Source organism: Conger conger, chromosome 4, assembly GCF_963514075.1.
Source record: "Conger conger chromosome 4, fConCon1.1, whole genome shotgun sequence".
NCBI classification, from domain to species: Eukaryota; Metazoa; Chordata; class Actinopteri; order Anguilliformes; family Congridae; genus Conger; species Conger conger.
In genome coordinates, this window is record NC_083763.1 from 31,974,596 (window position 1) to 31,998,490 (window position 23,895).

The following is a 23,895-nucleotide window of genomic DNA, read 5'->3' on the forward strand; positions in this document are numbered from 1 at the left end:
AACAAATTTGGAATCAACAAACCTTTTATGAGTACTCCTTACCTACAGTAAACAAGGTAGCAATCAACCCCGGCATTACCCAATAGTGACCCTCACCTACACGCTCAGTCAAATCAACACAGACAGAAACACCGAGCATAAAAACACGACACCACATCCATTCACAGCTGGACAGCTGAGGAGTGTTTGCCCCTAAGAAAAGCTAGCTAAGGAGAGAGCTCCAAAAGCCACACACCAGAGATAATGTAACATCGCCACTGTGTGGCCAAGAGATGAAAGTGCACTTATTTTCAGAAAACTGTCCTTAAAAATGGGAATTAGCAATAAAGAGCCCAGGACAAAAGAATTGGATGATATTAAAAGTTCCATTTCTTTTACTGAAAAAAACCCACCTTAGAATCCTCCTCTAATATATCACTGACAGTCATGAATAGATTTTACTACAAAGGAACAAGAACAATTTAAGCAGAGTGTTTTTGCGGTGGCTTATGTAGAGGTTCTGCCTGGGTAAATGGTTAGGAGCCACATCTACAGGATACTGTGAGGAGGAAACGATTGCTTTTATGTTCACTGGGCTTGCATGTCCTAGCCCATAATGACTTAGAAACTGCACTGTTTTTCAGCCCTATGCTGCAACAGCAATGTGTTCTAAACCTTGATATTCCTGAAGCTCATAAGCTTGCATTGGCAGGGGTAACATACACACAAAGCCATTATCACTGCAATATAAATGGACATTGTTTCTCTATACTGTTAATTGACCTTAATTGCACCTCAGTGCTATGTATTGTAAGAATGCACAGCATGTACATCGCTTTAGGTGCTATGCATGTTTTTACATGTATAAGAATATATTTACAACTATCTGTATTTGTAAAACATACAGTCATATACAAAAAAGTGGGCACCCCTGGTCAAAAAGCCTTTTACAATTACTGTTTTGGTGAACTGAAGCGAACCTGACCTCTAAATGGTACGAAGTTAAACATGACAAATTTCTTCAAATTATTTTAAAAAAAGGAAAACAGCCCTATGCAAAAGTTTGGGAATCCTGTCAGTTAATACTTTGTAACTCCTCCTCAGGCAACTATAACAACGTGCAAATGCTTCACTTTCAATTTTTCCCCATCCTTCCCGGCAGAACCCCTAGCTCAGAAATATTATTTTGCTTCCTTCACACACATCGAGAGCATGTTTGAGATCTCTCCACAGATTTATAATCATATTCAAGTCTGGGGACTGTAGTAGCCGAAAACCTTCACCCGTCTTCAGACCTGTGTCTGCTACTTTTTTTTGCAGTGATGTGTGGGTTCTTCTGAGCATTTCTCACCAGGTCTCAGGCCAAGCTATCTGAAAGTTTTCTTGGTCTTCCAGACCTTCAACTGTTCCATTTATCTTCCATTATCGAATAATGTTTCTGACAGTAGAAATAGGAAGTTTGAAACATTGAGAGTTTTTTGTAGCCCTCTCCTTCTTGGTGGAAATGAACCATCTCCCTTCTGACATCCTTGAACAACCGTTTAGAGGAAGCCATGGTTGTTAACACCAGACAGAACAACCACTGCAGTTGGATATTTTAGAAGGCATGGAGTTACTTCAGCCCTGGAATTATATTTACCTAACTTATTAAAGCCCTAAAAAGTAAATCACCTGGGTCTGGGCCTTAGAAATTAGAAATAGTAACAAAGAATAATCAAAATGGGTTCCCAAACGTTTGCGCAGGGCCATTTTCTATCATTTATAATCAGTAAATTTAAATTTAAATAAAAATTTACTGTTAAATTTGCTGACATATCTTATATTTATTGCTCATGTAACATTTACAGTTCAGATTTGTTTTCCCTCACGTACGGATTCATTGTAATAGATATATAAACCAGGGGTGCCCGCATTTTTGCTTACCACTGTATGCATATTATGGGTATGTCTGCATTTTTCTTGTCATGTTTCAAGTAGTTTGTATGTCAGGAACCCCTTTAGGCAGTTGAAGGTGATTTCACACCTACCTGTGGTTTGCCCATTCCTGAAAGCTTTTCCTGAAGGCTCTTTGTTTCAGATTCATGATCTTTAAAAAGAGGGGAAGACAGAAAGGGGGAAAAGAATGAGTGATAAGTAACAACCCAGCACACAGTGAGACCTTTTCCAGTAACACTGTACAGGTAATTATGGGCCCTGCAAAGATAAAGCCCTGATTAAGGTTCTGTTCCACTGAAAAAGATGCATAACTCAACAACCATAAAACAACATACTTGCACTAATGACTCACAGAACTCATACTGGGTTCCACAGAATCTGGAATTGTTGCAAAAAATAATAATTTTGCTTAATAATGTTTTTTTTTTTTAATTGTCTTTGTCCTGCACAGTGCACTAAACACAAACAAAACTGTTTATTCTAATAGTTAATTATGTTCACACTCAATGCACAAATACACTCAAGCACAAATGCGTGGGCTAAACAAATTTGGCGAAAGCTAGATATATAGTTTACTGCAAACAAAATCTCTTTCATTCTAATCTTTAAATCTAAGGCCATATCTGTTGACTAAAACAAAGCATCGACAATAAAGTAGCAGCAAGAGTGCTGTTCATAACAGTGTGTGTGTATCTATACTCATGAGATGTATTCTTGTCGCTTTGGCAACAGTTATTTTTGATACCAGACACCAGAAAAGCTCCACTAAAATTTGACTTCATTTTCCACTGTAAGTAAGGAAGGTTACTATGATTGAACACCAAATGCCATAATGGTCAAAAACATAGGGGCTTTGTCCTTTAATAACCAGACACAGGAAGAGCAGTCTAAATGCTGCTACACCATTAACAACAGCCCTGTATGACAGATGGAAAGGCTAGAGCACACACAACTTTCACCTCTTTCCACAGTATAACGGAAAGGGCATATGACTCATTCAGAGGTAAGAACCTGGAAATGATGGGTTTGTTTTGATGTCTGCGGTCACATACTCAATCCTTTGAGCACACGGTCGCCTAACCTTCACCGACTGCCTCGCACGAGCACTCCCCTCCCCCCTAGAGGGCCTTTAGTGGGAAGTAGCAACAAATCATGCCACATCTGGAATAGGTTTCAACCTCTGGAAATGTACACCACCTATTCTAGCCTGGGGGGAAACCTCCAGCATGGGGCATGAGTGTTTTTCAGATCTGCACGTCGAAAATACAGCGGGAGTGTCTGGGTTTAAAGGGCCCCTTCAGGTCAGACTGTCAACTGTCACCATGATGTCATGGCACCGATGAACGTCCTTGTTTTCTTCCGACTGCGCTCTTGAGGGGATGCTGGGAGATGCCGTCACATGACCTCATGCCATAGGAGAGGTTTCTGCGCCGTGCGCTCACTGGGCCAGAGTTTGGCGGAATTGCTGATGTGGATAGTGAAACGTCTGCTTTCACTGAAGCTTTTATCCAAAGTGACTTACAGTTCATTAGACTAAGCAGGGGACAACCCACCCTGGAGCAATGCGGGGTTAAGAGCCTTGCTCAAGGGCCCGACTGCTGTGCGGATCCTATCGTGGCTACACTAGGCTACTGTGGCCCCAGGCTTGCTAAACGCATTAAAAACAAGAAGAAAGCCAATTGCAAGTTTGCCATTCTGAGAAATGACAAGTAACAGGCCAGCAGGGACCTACAACTTATGGCTGTAAAATCTTTTAGAACCAATCAGTGAGCAGCTCCAGGGCTGAAAAATAAAATCAAGTTTCAGGAAAACACAAGCTGTGCGTGGAGATGGGGGTATGGCACAATTATGAAAGAATGGAGAGGAAAAGATATGGGGATGGGTGAAGACAGGAGGAGAGGACCAGACAACGAGTGGAGAAGAATATCCCAGATGAATCCCCGGACCCATTGACTGCACGTGCAGGATCACCACCATGTACCACAGGTGTGTTCCCCCCACCAACTAGCTGCACTGTGCTTTACTGGACATTAGAAATGCTATACCTTTGCTAGCTAGGGCTACACCTGCAGAGGAAGAAAACCAAGAAAGGAAGGAGAGAGAAAGAGAGTGAGCGAGAAAGAGAGGAAGTGAGAGAGAGGGAGGGAGAGGGAGAGAGGAAAGGAATGAGAGTGAGAGGGAGACTTAAGTGCTGTATTGTGTGAGCGATTTTTCAAGGCAGTGCAGAAACAGGAAATTCTTCTCCTCTCAAATCCTCTTTCCCATTACGAGGGGTGCTATTCTGACAGTAGAACAATTACCTAAATTCAAAGGTATTGTTCGTATGTCAGTAAACCACGTGTTTACAGAAACATCACAGGTTGAATGGCTTTCTACGGGAATAACAGCGTCATATGAACTTCCTTTTCAAACAAGCAGAATTCGATATTCAACATTCCACACACAGATATTTAATGAGTATAATTACAGTCTGTGACAGTGTAACAATGGGCCCCTGCACTCATTAGGAGGCCTCAACTCTGCCACCTGGTGGGAAAAATAGAAAATTCACACTAGACAGGGCCTTCGTGTCCAGGTTCTGGTATCAATTACAACAGGGGATGGACAACCTGCTCGGAAATTAAAGTAGAGGAAAGCATTACGGGGAAATGTAAGCAGCCCTTCTCCCCGATTCTGACAAAGAAATAGGCAACACATGCCTTTGTGCACTGAAAGACACATACTGGAAGTGCTCTGAAACAAATCAATGACCAGAAAGGCGGGGAGGCCCTGCATTAAACCAGAAGGGCACGAGGAAGAGCCATCCCTTAGGGTCAGACAAGAAAGCTATTTAAATGACTGTCATATGCTAACCGTAAAAACCACTTGTGCTACAAGCTGGGAGTGCTGCCACTGGGTCAAACTTGTGGAAGAACAACTTGTCAAAGTGAGAACCCAACCATCAACGTTTCTGTAAGCGCAGCTTTTTTTCACCATCTTAAAAATGGCCACTGGGAGAAATCCAACAGAGCCCTACAGCTGCACCCCCATCCCGCCAGGACAAAGGGACGTCTCGGAGGTCACGTGTCTTTACGAGTCAGCAGCCTGTGCTGTTTTTAGTTTTCACTGAGAGCTGAGGCCATTTCGAAATCTTGCAAAAACGGCTTTTCTCAACATTGTTTCCAGATGGCAACAAACTCAGATATGTAAATATGCGGTACGGAGGAGACAACCACCTCTGTCTCTGTGGGAAAGTGTAGTGTTGCAACAGAAAAGGGGAAGGGTGATAGAAGAGAGGTTTTAAAAAGCAGGAGGAAGGTAATACAGTTGCACAGTCCAGCTAAGACTATTGCGTAATAGCGGGCTGTTTAGGTGAGGGTAATATATTGTACATTTCTTGGAGGCTTTGGCTAGACTTGTGGAGTTCTGGTGGGGGAGGGGTAGGTTGTTTATAGATGCCAGGAAGGGTAGAACTGCTGCGCAATCATGAGGGACTGTTATTATGCAACAAAGAAGAGGGAGAATTGCTGAGTAATCCTGAGGGGGGGCTGGTGGTGGATATACTGCAGATGGCAGGAAGGGTAGAGCTAGAGAGCAACAATAGAGAGAGGTTCAACCCAGAGGCTAAATTGTTCCACACTTAAATCTGCTTTGTGGTTTGCAAGAGCCATTGGACAGCCAAGATTGTTTGGTACAAAATGGAAGGTTTATTTGGGCAACACATAGCACTAACAGATAGAGATGTCAACAGTTGCTCACCATCAAACATGTGCAGCGCCTTGAAATTGCTCAAGATTTAAAATCTTTGGTAGAACTGCTGGGGAACAATTGCCGCGTAATGGCGATGGAGTCATTGTTTAAAAATAAGGGGTGCAGAACTGTTGCATAATGCCGCTCAGTGGGTGTCAAGCTGTTGCACAATGCTCAGGAGTTTGTGTAAAGTTGACAGGGGGAGGAGCAGGAAGGGGGTGGTTGCTGTTGGACAGACAGCACTCTCACCGGACGGACAATGCGATAGGGCAGCAAGCTGAGGCGGGGTGGCGGGTGTGTAGTTTCGGCCTGGTCTTGGCAGTCACGGCAGGTATGAGGATACAGATGACACAGATATTAAATATAACCCCATGTCCTCCATGGGCAGTTCTCCTGCTCTGACTTCGGTGAAGGGGGGTGAAGAAATCAATACTTCAGCCAGGCTCACACTACTCAACATTAAAAATCCTAACAATGGTGAGCAGCTCACATTTAACCCAGTATGGACCAAGGCCTCTCACCAGTCTCATCGACCACTTCGGGAAGCTCCTGATTGAATGGTTGATCAGCACACACTACCAGACTATCCATGCTGACCAACCGACCCGATTTAGCTTCCAACTAGCGATTTTCAGCCCGAGCATAAAAGTTTGTCAGTGACGACTAAATCAGGCTTAGAATCGTGTAGTGTGAGCCCGGCTTTAGGGTGCTAACTTGGATTCCATTACACATATCAAGTGCAAGAGCTCAGCTATGTAGGACATTGTTGGACTCCTGGCACCTTGGTCCTGGGACAACCTTCAGAAAATAAATTAATGTAACTGAGATTTAGACCAACAATTCAGGAAGCAAAGCTGGAAGTGTATTGGTGTATTGGGAGGCTTTGCGTGTAGTGTCTATCATTAGTATCTACTAATGAGCAAATCTCTACATCATCCTCTTGGCCAGGGTTAGGGCTCTGTTTAAAAAAAAAATAATAAAAAAAAAAAAATAGATTTTTAAAATTGTATCTCTGTGGGACTTCCTACTTAAATAAATATAAATAATAAAATCTCTGAAAGGACACCCCCCTCGGTGGTTTGCTTTGGACTGGGCAGAAGAGACCAATATATGTTTATCATTACCCATCTGTGCCCCATGGGGTTGTTTCCCCTGCTCTGGCTTGGGTGAAGGAAGAAACACTTCTGGAAGACCATGATTCAATCAGAATGTGTCCTTAATTTTTACCAATTAAAAGCAAGAATAATTTGGCAAGTTAACCAATCACTAAAACTAGCTGGCCAAACTGAAGAACTGAAGAAAAAGTGCAATGCTTGAGTTCACTTGTAAATCAATGTTAAGGACAAATGTCGAATGAACACAGCCATCACAGTGCTTGCGAATAGACAGCTATCAGGAACAGCCCAAAGCTACATCAGAATAAGGATATTGCATACACTCAAGGCACCTTCGAGATGAGAAAAACACAATATAACAGTCCATCCTGTAGTTAATGTGGAACAAAATCCACGTGGCTGGTAGTCCCCATCCATTCAACCTCTTTGTTGGCACTCGGCCTTGTGCACCCAGCAAGAGATGGATTGTGGGTAATGGAAAATATGGATTGTGGATAACAGCACTGCAACAGACTCACAGCCAGTCTAGAGCTGCACCTGCATTCACAAATGGCACATTTGTCATCAAGCAACATCGATGACTCTTCAATTTGAGCCAATCTACTAGCTAGCAATGCATTTTGATACATTACATTCATACATATTAGGGAAAGAAAGCGCATGGCTCAACAGCTCCAGCTATTATTGGGTTCCTGAAGGCAAAATATTAACTCGCACTATGAGCCCTAACAATTGCTTGGATATGGCTGTTCACTGTGGTATTACTTGTATATACATTCACAAAGCCATCAACATTAATCTTTTTTTTTTCTTCCTCAAAACATGTGTATACCAAGATCTGCTTGCCACATGATATTATGTTCAAAGTCTATCAGTTTCATATTAACCTAAATCAAAAACCAGAGAAACCAAAGCATATCTGGTGTCGTACCCAGACCAGGCCCACCATTGTTTCTTTAATGAGACTTTGCCTCAAATATTTGTGTATATTTCAAAGCCACATATGGCCTTGTACAGAAAACAGCAGGCATGTTTGGCAAACTATCACAAGGACGCATAGAATGATCATAAATTTTGGAATAAATTCCCAGACGAAGCTAGAAGAGATGGTATGCATCATGAATCCAGTGCCTCTTATGAGTGCAGGGATGGGCCAGTGCGCAGTGCCAGGTCCGTCTGATCAGATCTAAACTGCAATGCTGAAAATGGGACACGTATCTACCCTTCATTGAGAGTGCAGCACTGTCTGGAGTGAGCAAAAAACCATCTCAGAATGCACAACATGTCGAACCTTGAGGTGGATGAGCTACAAAAGCAGAAGACCACATCGGGTTCCACTACTATCAGCCAAGAGCACAAAGCTGAGGCTGCAGTGGCCACAGGCACACCAAAACTGGACAGTCGAAGACTGGAAAAACGTAGCATGGTCTGATGAATCTCGTGAATCTTGTGGAATCCATGCCACGGAGAATTGAGGCTGTTTTGAGAGCAAATGCAGGCCCTTCCCAGTATTAATATAGTGTTCCTAATAAAGTGCTCAGTGAGTGTCGAAACAGACAAACACAGAAGAAGAAAAGCACGAACAGTCTTTCCACAGGGCCCTGTAATAAGGATTTGAAAAATAGGTAGTTCAGTGCAGTTCAACAGGTTTGCGGGAAATGTTTTGGGGGAGGTGGGGGCAGCTGTGCAGGTGTGAGCACAGAGCCCACCTGTGCACAAAGCAGAGCATTGTGGGTTCCAGGAAAAATGATAGCTCCACAGTGCTATCCAACTATGCAGTTTCCATGGCGACCCCATCTGTCCCCAATTCGCACTCCGCCCCACCCCCACCTGGTTTTTTCTAAATCATTTCTCGTAAAGAAAGGGGAGATTCCTGACCACAGGAAATGCAACGCCAGTGGGAAACTGGACAAAAATGAGCTGCGGGACAACCCCGCCCATTTACAAGTGCCATTGGTCAGGTGATTGGAGGCAGTGGGCAGGCCATGTTGGACAGAAAAAAAAATGTATTGTTCCTTTTCATTGTCTAGGAGGCTAAAAAAAGAACATTCTGAAGAAGGTCTCACACGGAAACGTCAAACAAATGCGGATTCACAGAGTGTTTTTTGCAGTATGCAGTGGTTGCATTGAGTTTATTTATTTTTTCAAGTACTAATTCCACCACTTTTGTATCTGCAGTGAAATATCAGGTGTGCAAAAAAATTTTCTTCTATATTATTGTCAAGGAGGCTGCAAGCTATGGAGTATGACAGCATTTGGAAAAGCTTTGCTCTTGGAAGCACTAAAGAAAAACCTGTGATCTGATATTCAAACTGAACAGAAATCCCCATTTCTCCACTGAGCTGACTTTTTCCAGTTTTAAGAGCAAAGCTTCACCCCTCAGGAAACAAGATGCTGCCACAACAAATAAGGGTAATATAGGCTTCAATATTAATGAGCTACTTTTAAAATGACAAATTATGAAAGCATACTACAATACATCCATCCATCCATCCATTATCTGAACCCGCTTATCCTCAACAGGGTCGCAGGGGGGCTGGAGCCTATCCCAGCATACATTGGGCGAAAGGCAGGAATACACCCTGGACAGGTCGCCAGTCCATCGCAGGGCACACACACCATTCACTCACACACTCATACCTATGGGCAATTTAGACTCTCCAATCAGCCTAACCTGCATGTCTTTGGACTGTGGGAGGAAACCGGAGTACCCGGAGGAAACCCACGCAGACAGGGGGAGAACATGCAAACTCCACACAGAAAGGCCCCGGCCAACGGGGATTCGAACCCAGGACCTCCTTGCTGTGAGGCGGCAGTGCTACCCACTGCACCATCCGTGCCGCCCACTACAATATATTATTTATGAAATATTAAATAAACATGGTATTCTGTACTGCATCATTACAGGCAAGTACAATGTTGCGATATGGTGTTAAGGCTTCTTTATCATAAAAGGTGAATACATGCCAAATTAATGAAATGAAATGTATAAATAGAAATAAACACTCAGTGAACACTTTATTAGGCAGTCCTTAACACAAATATCTAATCAGCGAATCACATGGCAGCAACTGAGTGTATTAAAGCTTGCAGACATGGTCAAGAGGTTCAGTTGATGTTCAGACCAAAAATCTGAACAGGAAAGAAATGCTAAGAGACTTTGACCATGGAATGATTGCTGGCACAAGACAAGGTGGTTTTCACATCTCAGAAACTGCTGATCTTCTGGGAATTTCACAAGTCTCTAGAGTTTACAGAGAATGGTTCTAAAAAAAGACCAAAAAGATCCAGTGAGTGGTGGTGAAAACACCTTGTTAATGACAATCAGATGAGAACGACCAGACTGGTACAAGCTGACAGGAAGGTAACAGTAACTCAAATAACTACAACAGTGGTATGTAGGAAATCTCTGAGCACACAACACATCAAACCTTGAAGTGGATGGGCTACAGCAGAAGACCAATAAGTAAAGGTAAGTGCAATAAATACCTAAAAAAAAGTGGTAACTCAGCATAAATACTGTATATGCTAATGAAAACAAAGTAGAGTGACCCACAGATTAAATTCTGTGATGCATGGAGGAGCCCCACGACCCCGGAATGAATCCGAACCTGGACCGTGCCATTGCCAACTGTGGCAACATGCAAGAGGCTCAAGAAGGCAACGTGCAGGTGGTAACAGCCTCGGCCAGTGTGTGGGAGGGTTCAGTGTCCGCATCTCAACGATATCTATCTCATCTAGCGACCCCCCTGGACTAATAAATTACATTACGTAACATGTTATTTAGCAGACACTTTTATCCAAAGTGCATACAAAATTCTGTATATCAAGGTCATTAGCACAAAATAAAGAACAGGTCAGAGACAATTCACAAAGAAACAGCCGTACAGCCATGATCATTATTTCCTGTACACATGGCAAATAGGCCAAGTCAGTAAGGAATGAGGACTAACTACTGTACCAAGATAAATGCAAATGCAAATGCAAATACAATATAAATACAACTGCAACTAGATCAGACTACCAAGTACAAGAAGGGGCGCAAGGTGAAACAAGTGACAATGGATCAGGGAACTCCCACAAAAGAGCCAAGGTAGAGTGTGAAGAGATCTTCAGACTATGGTGGACAATGAACAGTGACTGAGTAGTTCTTACAGGAATGGGGAGGTTGTTCCACCACTGGAGAGATGCGGTCGTGAAGCTCCACAGTCAGGACAAGTGAGAGCCATTCATGCAGCCATTCAAATAAACAAATCCATAAATAAATGAAGAACAGGAGTACTACCTTGCAGGTCCAGCTCGTTCCTGGAGCTGCTCTGGGCGCGACGGTCCGTCTTCTTGATTGGCCCGCCTCCTCCTCCTCCGCCTCCCCCTCCGCCCCCTCCCCCGGCCACGCCCAGGTTGACGCCTGTGCTGGTGTGGCCCTTGCCGTAGCCGTTGTAGGTGGCCGGGGTGGAGGAGCAGGTGACGGAGCTCTTGTAGATGGAGGACGGCGGGCTGTTGAGCCGGTTCTGTCTGTCCAGCTGCCTCTCCTTCGCCTTCTTGGGCTGAGGCTTGCTGTACGGATCCTCCCGCCCCATACAGCCGGACATCCCATAGAGAGGAATGATCTCTGAGAGAGGGAGAGCAGAGGAGAGTGCATTACATTTACAATATGAGCATTTGGCAGATGCACTTATGCAGAGCAACATAGTATCCACTTATCCCTGGCTCTAGGGTAGAATGGCAGAGTCATTCCAATGAGTCCTTCCTGGGAATCAAACCTGGAACCTTTTGGTTACAAAGTTCCTGAACCGTCATACAATACTGCTGATCAGTGCCTAGAGTAACCTATGAACAGTTGCAGAACTAAAATGAGACACTGTTACCACCTTCTACAGTACTTATACAATAGTGACCACAGATGCTGTGATATAGGGTGTGAATTGATGGTTTTAGAATTTGCACCACAAGACTGCAGATTTAAATCTCAGGTGGGGTACGGCAACTGCATCCTTGATGATGATGCCAGATCAAGAATTGGAATCAGGAGACATTGAGCTAGGTAAAGGGGAGTGATGGGAAATGTACATTAAAGGATTGTGATCACTGTACGGCTAGCTCACACATAAAGTCCCCATAGAGATGGGCATCTGCAGGACAAATAAAACAGGCAAACAAAATTCAGACGCCACATGATGCAGCTCCTGTGAGTATTGCAAGTAAAAGAGCCGACTGTGTGAAACGTGCCACCCGGCTCACGGACCACCCATCTTACCCTCTAAGCACGAAACGCAAACAGAACAGAAAAATGTCTTGTCAAAATCAACTCAAAAAGCACCGCATATAATTTATTTGCTTCAGTGAGTGTCCCCTCCTAGGTGAGTTACACAGCTTCCAATGTTAAAGGCAGTGCACCCTGTAACCTGTTTAAAGACCTGGGCTTTAATACTAGAAAAAGGCTGTTTTCACTACCTAGAACCGCAAAGCCTGATGTCCAGCGGTATTAAGAGTGTTTCTGATCTGTCGGACAGATGTTTGGGGATTTTTCTTTATTATGGAGAGAATTTTTCTGTCATGAGCTGTGGAGGTCTTCCTTGGAGTCCCTTTGCGATTAGTAAGCTCACCAGTGCTCTCTTTCTTCTTAATTATGTTCCAAATTGTTGATTTTGGCAAGCCTGAGTTTTGGCCGATGTCTCTAACCGCTTTATACTTTCTCATAATGGCTTTGTTGACTGTAATTGGCAGAACTTTGGTCCTCATGTTGATAAACAGCAATAATAGTTTCCAAATGTGATCGAAAGACTAGGTCCTGAGATAACTGCATTAAGGAAGCAATTAAACACACCTGAGCAACAACAAACACCTGTGAAGCAATGTGTCCCAAACATTATGGTACTGTGAAATGGGGGGGGGCTATTTATAAACACCACTGTAATTTCTACATGGTGAATCCAAAATGTATAAAACAAATACCCTTTAATAAAATCTGAAAATGTCCACTTTAACCACATGTTAATTGTGTGATTCTAAACTAAAATAGTAGCAAATCAGAGGCAAATCAAGACATAATCGGTCTTTGTCTAACACTGTTCGTGTGCAATAACAAGTACAAAACATTTAAGTCCCAATCCAATTTTATTTGCAAAATGTTTTGCATGCATAATTCATTACTTTTGTTCCTTTGATTTGTAAAATATACTGCATGCATAATCCCTTACATGTGGAAGTACTATTCCTGGCAGTCACAGTATCAATAATGAAATACATTTTAAGTTTATTCAGACTCGGTTTTCAGTTACATTTTTGTAGCTTTCGCAAGACAGAAAACAAAAAGATTTCACTGATATCTGAGTTCGCAAGGTATAAGCTAATTGTCATTTATTTGTTTTGCTTCATCCTGCCAGGGCAATTAACATAGTTTACATTTTCCATTCATCAAGAACACTGGCAAATACACTCACTAAGCACTTTGTTAGGAACATCTGTACACCTACTTATCTAATCAGCCAATTGTCTGGCAGCAGTGCAATGCATAGAATCATGCAGATATGGGTCAGGAGCTTCAGTTAATGTTCACATCAGAATGGGGAAAATTTGTGATTTAAGTGACTTTGACCACGGAATGCCGGACAGGTTGGTTTGAGTATCTCAGAAACTGCTGATCTCCTGGAATTTTCACGCACAACAGTCTTTAGAGTTTGCAGAAATGGTGTGAATGGTGTGAAAAACAAAAAACATTCAGTGAGCAGCAGTTCTGCAGGCAAAAATGCATTGTTAATGAGAGAGGTCAGAGAAGAATGGCCAGACTGGTTGAAACTGACAGGAAGATGACAGTAACGCAAATAACCACACATTACAACAGTGGTCTGCAGAAGAGCATCTCTGAACACACAAACAGTCAAACCTCTAAGTGGATAGGCTACAGCAGCAAAAGACCAATAAGTCTAAAAAATTAATCATTACATTACATTACATTACATAACAAAGCATTTAGTAGACGCTCTTATCCAGAACAACGTACAACGAAGTGCCGATTGAACACAGGAACAAGTGTCAAGAGGACCCTAATAAAGTGCTCACTGAGTGTATTTACAGCAGAATGTATGTTAAGCACCTGCCTGAAGGCAGTTTAGGAGTCCTGTACCTGGTAGGTGAAACCCCTAACTTCCAGTTACAGATCTGTTTCCTTAATCACAATGCCTCAGCTACAGCTGTACAAAAGCATTATACAGGTATACAGTTACATTACACGTGTTCCAGTAAGTTAACAAGAAAGAAAAAAGAAAACACCTGTCCATGAAAATTCAGTAGTTCTTCAAAGCCTGGAATGTTACAACAGGTCTCATAGACCAGAGCTGGCCAATCCTGTGCCTTTAGATCTATCACCCTGTAGGTATTAATTCCAACCCTGACAAAGCACACATTGAATCACTGTAGCGTAGTGGTTAAGGTACATGACTGGGACCCGCAAGGTCGGTGGTTCTAATCCCGGTGTAGCCACAATAAGATCCGCACTGCTGTTGGGCCCTTGAGCAAGGCCCTTAACCCTGCATTGCTCCAGGGGAGGATTGTCTCCTGGGGAGGATTGTCTACTGCATGTCGCTCTGGATAAGAGCGTCTGCCAAATGCCATTCATGTAATGTAATGTAATGCATGTCTAATTAGGATTGAAGTGACCTGCACAACGGTAGATCTCAAGGAATAGGATTGGGCACTTCTGTAATAGACCTACCAAATACTGAGCTCTGTAATCTTAAAATTTACTTTCTGAGTATTAGTAGGGAGGGCAACTGAAATCAACATTAACTATGATTAAAATATCAGCTGATAGGTGAATAGTTTAAATGGATTTTGATATTAGACATTATTAGATATTATTTCAGGCTACAATCATGTGAATCCTTCTGATGTAATTTACATAGCAACTGTATATTCAGATTTCACTGCTTCAGTCACAATGCCCAAGAGAAAACGATGATGATTCAGAAAATATTTTTCTTTTAAATATTTAAATAGATCCTACAGTGGGACGTTTGTCATTTATGGACGGTGTGATGGGAATTTCCGGTGCCGTAATCAATGCTTTACTTTATATTGTTCGAATAACCAAGTGCTGTTAAAAAGCAAATTGGGTTTGTGCTATTTGTTTAAGCTAGCTACATCATACTAACCTCATACGGGGACCAGTAAAGGCATAGAACTCACTAGCACTTAAGTGTAAGTATCACCACTACTGTGAAGTAAAAAAGTGGACACATTTTTTCTGTGAGAAATGTATTGGTGAGCTCACATGCACACACAGCAGTCTACATCATAAAGCCCCACTTTGCCATCCCTATAATTAGCAATGACTGTTCTACATGGTAATGCAGCACCAGAAACAATTGCTATCAACTTGAATCAACAGGAGAGAATGAATGCTGGAGCAGACTCTCAAATCAATCAAGCTTTATTTATACTGTAGAGAGAACTTGTAGCCACTAGGCGGCCTGTAGCCTAGTGGTTAAGGTAAATGACTGGGACACGGAAGGTCAGTGGTTCTAATCCAGGTGTAGCCACAATAAGATCCACACAGCCGTTGGGCCCTTGAGCAAGGCCCTTAACCCTGCATTGCTCCAGGGGAGGATTGTCTCCTGCTTAGTCTATTCAACTGTACGTCGCTCTGGATAAGAGCGTCTGCCAAATGCCAATAATGTAACTTGAAAACTTCCCAATTATCCGGTTAGTTGGACCATACATTCTGTGGTGTACAAGAAACTCCCATGACAACCTGGAACCTCCGGTCTTCAGAAAAAAAGGACAGAGGGAATGCAGGAGCTGATTATCTATCTGGTTGGTCTACTGAATCTGTGGTGTTATGGAAATTTCTGCTCCAAAAGCATATCTCAGATTGGCGAACGAGTTGGAGGTGGATTGGTTCATCTTACCCTCTCCATACATGGGGGGCAGGCGGTGATGGTAGTACTGATGCAGGGCCAGGTCCCCTGTGCTGGCAGGCGGGTAGAAGGCCGTATGAGTGCCAGGGATGAAGTGAGGGTGCGTCAGGTATGGGTGCAGGTGGTGAGTGGGCGACATGGCCGGTGAATAGCTTTGGGGGTAGCACTCTGAATGTGGCGTGACCACCACCCGACGGACGCCAGTGTTGTCCTCCAGAACCTGGGGGAGAATGCGGAGATGGAGAAGTCAGCCAGAAGAGCAATCAGACATATTTTATGGGCATGCTACCTCCCATAGTAAACTGGCACAAAGTATATTCCATTCATTGTGAGATTAATCAAATTCAGTTTTTTTCATTATCTGCAAGAGCAAATTAATATATGACCCTTATTTTCTGGGAAGAATGAGAGAAATAAACTTGAACTTGAGATGTCCCTCTCTCATGTGAAGCTCTGTAATCCTGAATTCCAGCAATTCACTGTGACCTCAATAAACGTACTGGCAGACCCCCTAAACAACTCGCTGCCAAAATGGCTGCCATGTCTTCCCCACTCCCAAACAAATCCCTTCTTTCCCTTTTGATAAATCAAATACAACATGTGCTCCTTGTTTACATATTTAAGATAAGACATTGAAGGAAAGATTAAAAACCATCGATTGAAAACAGAGCACACAGCAAAGGCCATTACTAGCAAAGAAAACTAGTCAAAAGCCTCCAATTAGCATGGGAACGACTAGCTGTTATATTCATAAAGACAACATCTTTTGCCCTACAACTCAAGATGCTCTGTCAGCTGACCACACAAAAGCCAGAGACTTGGTTACATCACATGAAAGACCTTGGCATCCAGGGCTGTGCACAGACATTTTTTTTGGGAGGAGGGGGAATATATGCTCAAAATAAAACAAATAAAGGTTGCTCTAGTCAAAGCAGCACTTTTGCAGTCTCAGAGCAGGGGGCACAAATGCTGTTGGATCCTATAGGTGCACGTGAAAGTTGCCATCCTCCCACAGCACAGAACTCACCATTATGACCAAAGGGACCAAACAATGACATTATTGCATTACATTACATTATTGGCATTTGGCAGACTCTTATCCAGAGCGACGTACAGTTGATTAGACTAAGCAGGAGACAATCCTCCTCTGGAGCAATGCAGGGCTAAGGGCCTTGCTCAAGGGCCCAACGGCTATACGGATCTGATTGTGGCTACACCGGGATTAGAATCACCAACCTTACGGGTCCCAGTCATTTATCTTAACCACTACACTACAGGCCGCACAATCAAAGAAGACCCCTGTCATTGGGCTAATGGTTGCTCAACACAAGGAACAAGAAGTACACCTGCTACCTCCAAGTGAAATGTGTGCAGCGTGGTGTGTGGATATGGAAGTCACTGCTATGTGAATTGGTCTTCTATGACACAGAAGATAGGGATTGGTGTGAACAAGAGAACCACGTCTCTACCCCAGTTTGTTCTCCAGTCTAGGTCCCCATTCCCAGCTTCTTCTGCAGTCACTATATACTCACTGAGCACTTTATTAGGAACAGGGCAGGGCCTCCCTTTGCTCTAAAAACAGCCTCAATTCTTTGTGACATGGATTCCACAAGATGTTGAAAAGAATCCTTTGAGATTCTGTTCCATGTTGACACAATTACTGCAGATTTGTCAGCATTCATGCGGTGAATTTCCAGTTCTACCACATCCCAAAGGTATTCTATTGGATTCAGACCCGGTGACTCAAAAGTGCACTGAAGAACATTGAACTCATTGTCATGTTCATGAAACCAGATTGAGACTAATTTTGCTTTTTTGCCATTAGAAGATGGGTACATTGTGGTCATGAAGGGATGCACATGATCAGTAACAATACTCATATAGGCTGTGGCATTCAAGCGATGATTGATTGGATTAACGTCCAAATTGTGCCAAGAAAACATTCGCACCATTACACCACCGCCACCAGGCTGGACTGTTGACACAAGGCAGGTTGGGTCTATGGATTCATGCTGTTGGCGCCAAATTCTGACCCTACAATCTGTATGCCTCAGCAGAAATCGAGATTCATCAGACTAGGCTACGTTTTTTCCAGTCTTCAACTGTCCAGTTTTGGTGAGCCTCTGCCGACTGCAGTCTCAGCTTTCTGTTCTTGTGCTGACAGAAGTCGAACCCAACATGGTCTCCTGTTGTTGTAGCCCATCCACCTCAAGGTGGAGATGCTTTTCTGCTCCCCACAATTAGACAAATCGGTTATCTGAGTTAATGCAGCTTTTCTGCCAGATCAAACCAGTCTGGCCATTCTCTGTGGACCTCTCTCATTAATAAGGCATTTCCATCTGCAGAACTGCCACTCAATGGATGTTTTTTTGTTTTTTGCACCATTCAAAGTAATTTGACTGATGTGTGTGAAAATCCAAGGAGATCATCAGTTACAGAAATAGTCAAACCAGCAGGTCTGGCACGAACAATCCTGCCATGGTCGAACTCACTGAGATAAGATTTTTCCAGATTCTGGTGGTTGATGTGAACATGATGTAACCGAAGCTCCTGATCCATATCAGCGTGGTTCTATGCATTGCAGCACTTCTGCCACATGATTGGCTGATTAGATAATTGAATGAATAAGTAGGTGTTCCTAATAAAGTTGTGGAATCTCCAATCTACAGTACCGTGCAGAAGTCTCAGGCACCCAAGACTTTATTTTATATATATATATATATATATATATATATATATATATGTAAGTATGTGTGTGTATATATATATATATATATATATATATATATATATATATATATATATATATATATATATGTTTATTTTTGTTAGTATAAAAGAACACATTTGAGATTTCCAAATGTCCATCCACCCATCCATCATCTTAACCCGCTTATCCTGAACAGGGTCGCAGGAGCCCATCCCAGCGTACATTGGGTGAAAGGCAGGAATACACCCTGGACAGGTCGCCAGTCCATCGCAGGGCACACACACCATTCACCCACACACTCATACCCACGGGCAATTTAGACTCTCCAATCAGCCTAACCTTGGACTGTGGGAGGAACCCAGAGTACCCGGAGGAAACCCACGCGAACACGGGGAGAACATGCAAACTCCACACAGAGAGGCCCCGGCCGACCGGGGGACCCAGGACCTCCTTGCAGTGAGGCAGCAGTACTACCCACTGCACCATCCGTGCAGATATTCATTTTCCAAAAGATTTAATTTTAGAGACATACTGTAAGCAATTGACTCCTTTTTACATAAAAACTTGATCAAGGCTGTCTAGATCAGAAACAAGGAGCCAACCAAAGTCTGCAGAAGAACTGTGGCAAGTTCTCCAACATGCTCTGAACAACCTCCCTGTTGATTGAATCGCAGGACAGCGTTGGAATCACATCTCAGAGAAGTGATGCAGTTTTAACGCCAAAGGGTGGTCGCAGAAAATATTGATTTGATTCAGTTTTTTAATATTCTGCCAAATTACTAAAATGTCATGTAAAATGTATAGTAGGTTTATTTAGGACATTTCATTTAATTATTTTTGAAAGAATCTCATCTGTACAGAATGTTAAACAGGTGCCTAAGTCTTTTGCACAGTACTCTACTCAGTACTGATTTTCTTTAAAAAGGAACAAAAAATTATCCAAACTTTTGCACAGGGCCATCTTCCTTTTTTATCATTTATAAAAAGTAAAAAATGAAAATAAAAAGTAATTCCGCTTTAAAATATGCAGAAAAGTCTCTTGTTTAACTCATTTAGAGTTCAGGTTTGCTTTCGTTCGTGTACAGATTTCATTGTAACAAACATTTAAACCAGGGGTGCCCAAATTTTTGCATCCCACTATATGTAGTTCGTTCTCCAATCTAGGTTCCCCCTTCAGTAAGTCACCATACTCAGTGTCATATGCAACACTCCATCCTCAGTCCAGCTTCCAGGGTGCATGTTGCCAGGACAACCTTATTTTGCCTCAGTGCTGCTGGAACAGTCCTTTCTTTCTCATTTTCTCCCTCCAAATTCATAAAATGAGCTCCAGACATTTAGCAGACTGGAGAGAGATCCATGGAGGATTAAATGCAAGAGGAACAGACCAAACAGATGCTATCTCTACTTTTGTACCAAGTCTGCCACGCCAGACAGGATGAACTCATGCATGACGTTGGGCAGGGGTGTGTTGGGGACACACACTCCCAAGAGTCTAAACCACAGCCCATGCTCTCTGCATCTCACTCGTCTTTCCATTCACTCACTCAGCTATTCATTCCTATGAGCATAACGCCAAAGCTTTATTTTACTTTTATGGGGCGGCCAGTAGAGGCCTGTAGTGTAGTGGTTAAGGTAAATGACTGGGACACGCAAGGTCGGTGGTTCTAATCCCGGTGTAGCCACAATAAAATCTGCACAGCCGTTGGGCCCTTCAGCAAGGCTCTTAACCCTCCATTGCTCCAGGGGAAGATTAGTCTAATCAACTGTGCGTCGCTCTGGATAAGAGCGTCTGCCAAATGCCAATAATGTAATGTAATGTACTCTCTGCATCTCTCTGCCCTCGTACTCATCTCCCTGCAGATGATGTGATGGTGGTTATACAAAATGGACAGGCATATGGGCTTAAAGTGGCTGCATTAGGATTCAGGAAGCACAGAAGCTGCTGTACTCCTCCGACTCTGTTCCTAGAGATTGTGCGTGAGCTATACTTCAAGCAATAGGGGGGATAGGACTGGCCTGCCAAATTTGTATGTATTTATGGTTGTCATTGCCTTCTAAGGCAACAAAATGTATCCTCTGCATTTAACCCATCCTAATTATTTAAGAGCAGTGGGCGGCCATAGTGCAGTGCCCAGGGCCACTCCAGTTCTGAGACCAGTGCCTTGGTCAAGGGCAATGGCAGAAGCATGCCAAGGGGCAATTTAGACTCCAATTAACCTAACCTGCATTTATTTGGACTGTGGGAGGAAACCCATGCAGACATGGGGAGAACATGTAAACTCCAGACAGAAAGGACCCAGGGCCTTCTTGCTGTGAGGCAACAGTGCTACCCACCAGAGAAATTTTCAATCATTCAAAATTATTTTAACTGCCTTTCAGTCAATTGTACTGCACTAAATACCTAGGGGTTGTTTCAATGTGAGCGGGAGACTGGGGGCGGGGTTGGGGGTTTAATATTTTTTTAATACCAGAGCTAGCCATAATACAGTTTGCTGGCCTGTTTTGTTAAGGCAGGAGTTACAAAACTTGGTCATCTGATAACTGTTTTCGAGCAAAAGCTCAAACAGAATGTGAAATGGCCTGAGAGGTTGGACTTCACTCAGAGAGAATGGCGGGAGGGGTTTTAGAGGGCACTGTCACCCGAGTGTGCTGTGTTCCTGGCTCAGGTACAGCAGAGCAGAGGCCAGGGGCAGCAGGTTCATTTCCCTGGATTATTACCTCAGACTACTGAGTGCAGCGAGCAGGGGCGCTGTCAGGAATTTTGGGCTCCATGAAGAGAGCTCATATTAGGCCCTACCACCCCAGGCCACCATATCCCCTTTTCTTAACACAAATCTTGAAAATGAGAAACCCAAAATAAAATGGTTACTATTCTCGAACCATTTTGACTACAGACAACATAGTATCGCCAAAACTGAGCATTTTGCATTGCTTTTTCTAAGCCATGACTATGCGGGTTTCCAAAGAACTGTCCTTGCCAGTGTGCAATATTCTCAGCATGTGTACTGAAAAGGTTACGGCTTGATTACGCAGGCAAAAAATGTGTCTTGTTTCAAACAAGCCTAACAAACTATACTGTACACAGTTATGAACATAATTTTATAAGCTAAAATGCTCCTCAGTCATCAAAATAATAGTATGCCACTAGCCAGATATATGCTGAGCAGAAGTCACACTGTAGTTGCATGCACACAGAGGGGCACTGACTTTCCCTGAGTTTGTTTTTGGAATTAAACCATGATTTGGTTCACTGGACGCTTGCAGTGATAAGGACTTTACCCTCATTCATACTGTCTGTCGATTTGCCAAACTTTGCCACAGCGCATTACAAAATAAGGAACCATTGTTGCAAAAACAATGGCATCGTAAAATAGTTGTACCGATAGAACTGTGCTTTCAAATGGTATGTGATCATATTGATTGAACATTTCAAAAATAAATGAAAGCAAATAAACCCACTCCAGTCCGAATATGGGTCAGTGCAACTTATGGGGTTAATGAGTGCCCAAAGACACAGCCAGTATTAGAGCTGCTAAACAGCTGGGTGGGAAAACCTGGTAAGATGTTTTCCCCCAGTCTTTTTATACTGTGTAAAAGATATACCAAGTACAAGAGATATCAGAGCTTGCCAATTAATTATATGGTTGGCCAAACAGAGCTGGCAACTTACAGGTAAGGACAATATGCTACTTTAATCCTGTGGGTAATGGTCATGTACAGACTGAGGTTCAAGCACGGGTTTCTAAACTGGGTGAAAGTGCAAACTGGGTGAAAAAGTGGGCAATAAATGGGGCAATTTGCAAAGTGGATGAAGAAGGGAGCCCGATTGCACTGCGTGTAAACTTGCTTGCTTGGTTTTGTTGGTGGTTCATAACCTTTTCTGGCTTTGTCTGTTTTTACATTTTCTGATCTAATCAAGTGCTTTGATTTAATGATAATTAAATGAAGAGAGTTTAAAATTCAAGAGTCTCTCATCTCATGTCTCTCAAAAGGCTCGATTTTCATAAGCAATCATTCCTATGAGCACTAATCACTCTGAAAGACAGTTAAGGTTAAGTCTGGGCTTGTAACCAGAGTGTTGCCTACAAGGAGGGCTGAAATACTTTTGAGCAAGGCACTGAACATAACGAGCCTCAGAAAAAGTATGCTGCTTTTCAAATTGGTAAAATCACATCCACTCAACCGCCAACTTACACTTGTAACCACCAACAGTGGAGAGAGGCAGACAGAGGGGCAGTGAAAAGTTGGAAAGCCGACTATCATAGGCAGAAAACACAGTGACTCATCACCTGAGTAATAACCTACCTGGTCCAGGCCCCCTTCCTACATGCCCAGCCCTGCCCCCTTACCTGGGAGATGTACCCTGGTGGAACATGGATAGGAGGGATGGAGCCATTGGGTGACATCATTGGGACTTCAGCAGGACCTAGGAGGACGAAATAATGGAAATGTCAATCATACAGTGCGTGCGTGTGCGTGTCTGACAGAGCAACCGAAAAAGAGAGAGGGGGAGTGCAAGAGAATCGAGTGAAAGCTTGTATTGGGAGCAGCACTCCTGAAGGGAACATGGTCACAGTTTGAGGGGGGTGGAGAAGATGGTAGCCCTGACAGCTCACCAGACCGCGCACCACATAATCTTTCGCACCTCCAGAAACCGCCTGCTTCCCAATGCCACCACATACCAGAACATTCCACTCCTTATAGAAATACAAGAGTGCCTCTTTGTCCACCCCCCCTCCAAACCATGCCCTGGTTTAACAGCAAGAGGCCTGACACAGCTTGTATTGTCAAGTTTGGTTCAGGCCTGGGGAATTATTAGGAATAAGTTACACCTCATAGGTGCAGTCTCATTTTGGCTGCTGCTGTCTGAATTACTGCATAACTGCCGTGGACCAGCCAGATCAGCATTCTGCACAGACAGACACTTGGCTTGCTCACAGCACTGTAAGTTATAGGCCCGGCCTGCTACTTTGCCGTTTGTCTTACTGAATTATTAGTGGCTGCCAATCTGTGCTCTCCACCTCAGAGTTAGCTTAGATGACAGCTCACCTCCTGTCTTCAAGCCAGTGACTCCCTCAAGGCTCCCTCCACACAATAGTCATTCATAGGCTATCTGTCAATCTGTCAATCACAGAGTAGCATTAATCAATCATAAGATGTTGCACTCCATCGCAAAGTTCTAGGATTTCTTTTACATTTGTACACCTGATATGTTACGGCTGTTATGCAAGCAGCAAGTTAGAGTTCAGTCATCCAAACAAGCTAAAATAGTTTGAGTGCAAAGTGGTGAAAAGTAGATAAAGTAATAAAAAGTATACTAAGAAAAACAATAGGGCTCTAGCACCTGTGGCACACAGACTCAAAATTAAACTTCAAGTTTGAGTCAGCTATGTTGGTTTTGTCCACCCATAACTTATGTTGGAGCGATCTGTACCATAGTGCTTAAGGTACATGACTGGGACCAGCAAGGTTGGTGGTTCAATCCCCGGTGTAGCCACAATAAGACTTG

At 43.2% G+C, this 23,895-nt stretch overlaps 1 protein-coding gene across 1 annotated transcript in view; it reads right to left on the reverse strand.

Annotated features, from left to right (window-relative positions):
• The window catches only part of LOC133126251 (fibronectin type III domain-containing protein 3B-like), a 137,583-nt gene that overhangs the window by 46,646 nt on the left and 67,042 nt on the right, over positions 1 to 23,895 (reverse strand). Inside the window, exons 4-7 of the mRNA XM_061238265.1 lie at positions 22,736 to 22,812; positions 15,668 to 15,896; positions 11,044 to 11,370; positions 2,007 to 2,065 (exon numbers count right to left, since the gene is read on the reverse strand). Of these exons, the coding sequence (XP_061094249.1) occupies positions 2,007 to 2,065; positions 11,044 to 11,370; positions 15,668 to 15,896; positions 22,736 to 22,812 (692 nt within the window). The remainder of the gene's footprint in view (positions 1 to 2,006; positions 2,066 to 11,043; positions 11,371 to 15,667; positions 15,897 to 22,735; positions 22,813 to 23,895) is intronic.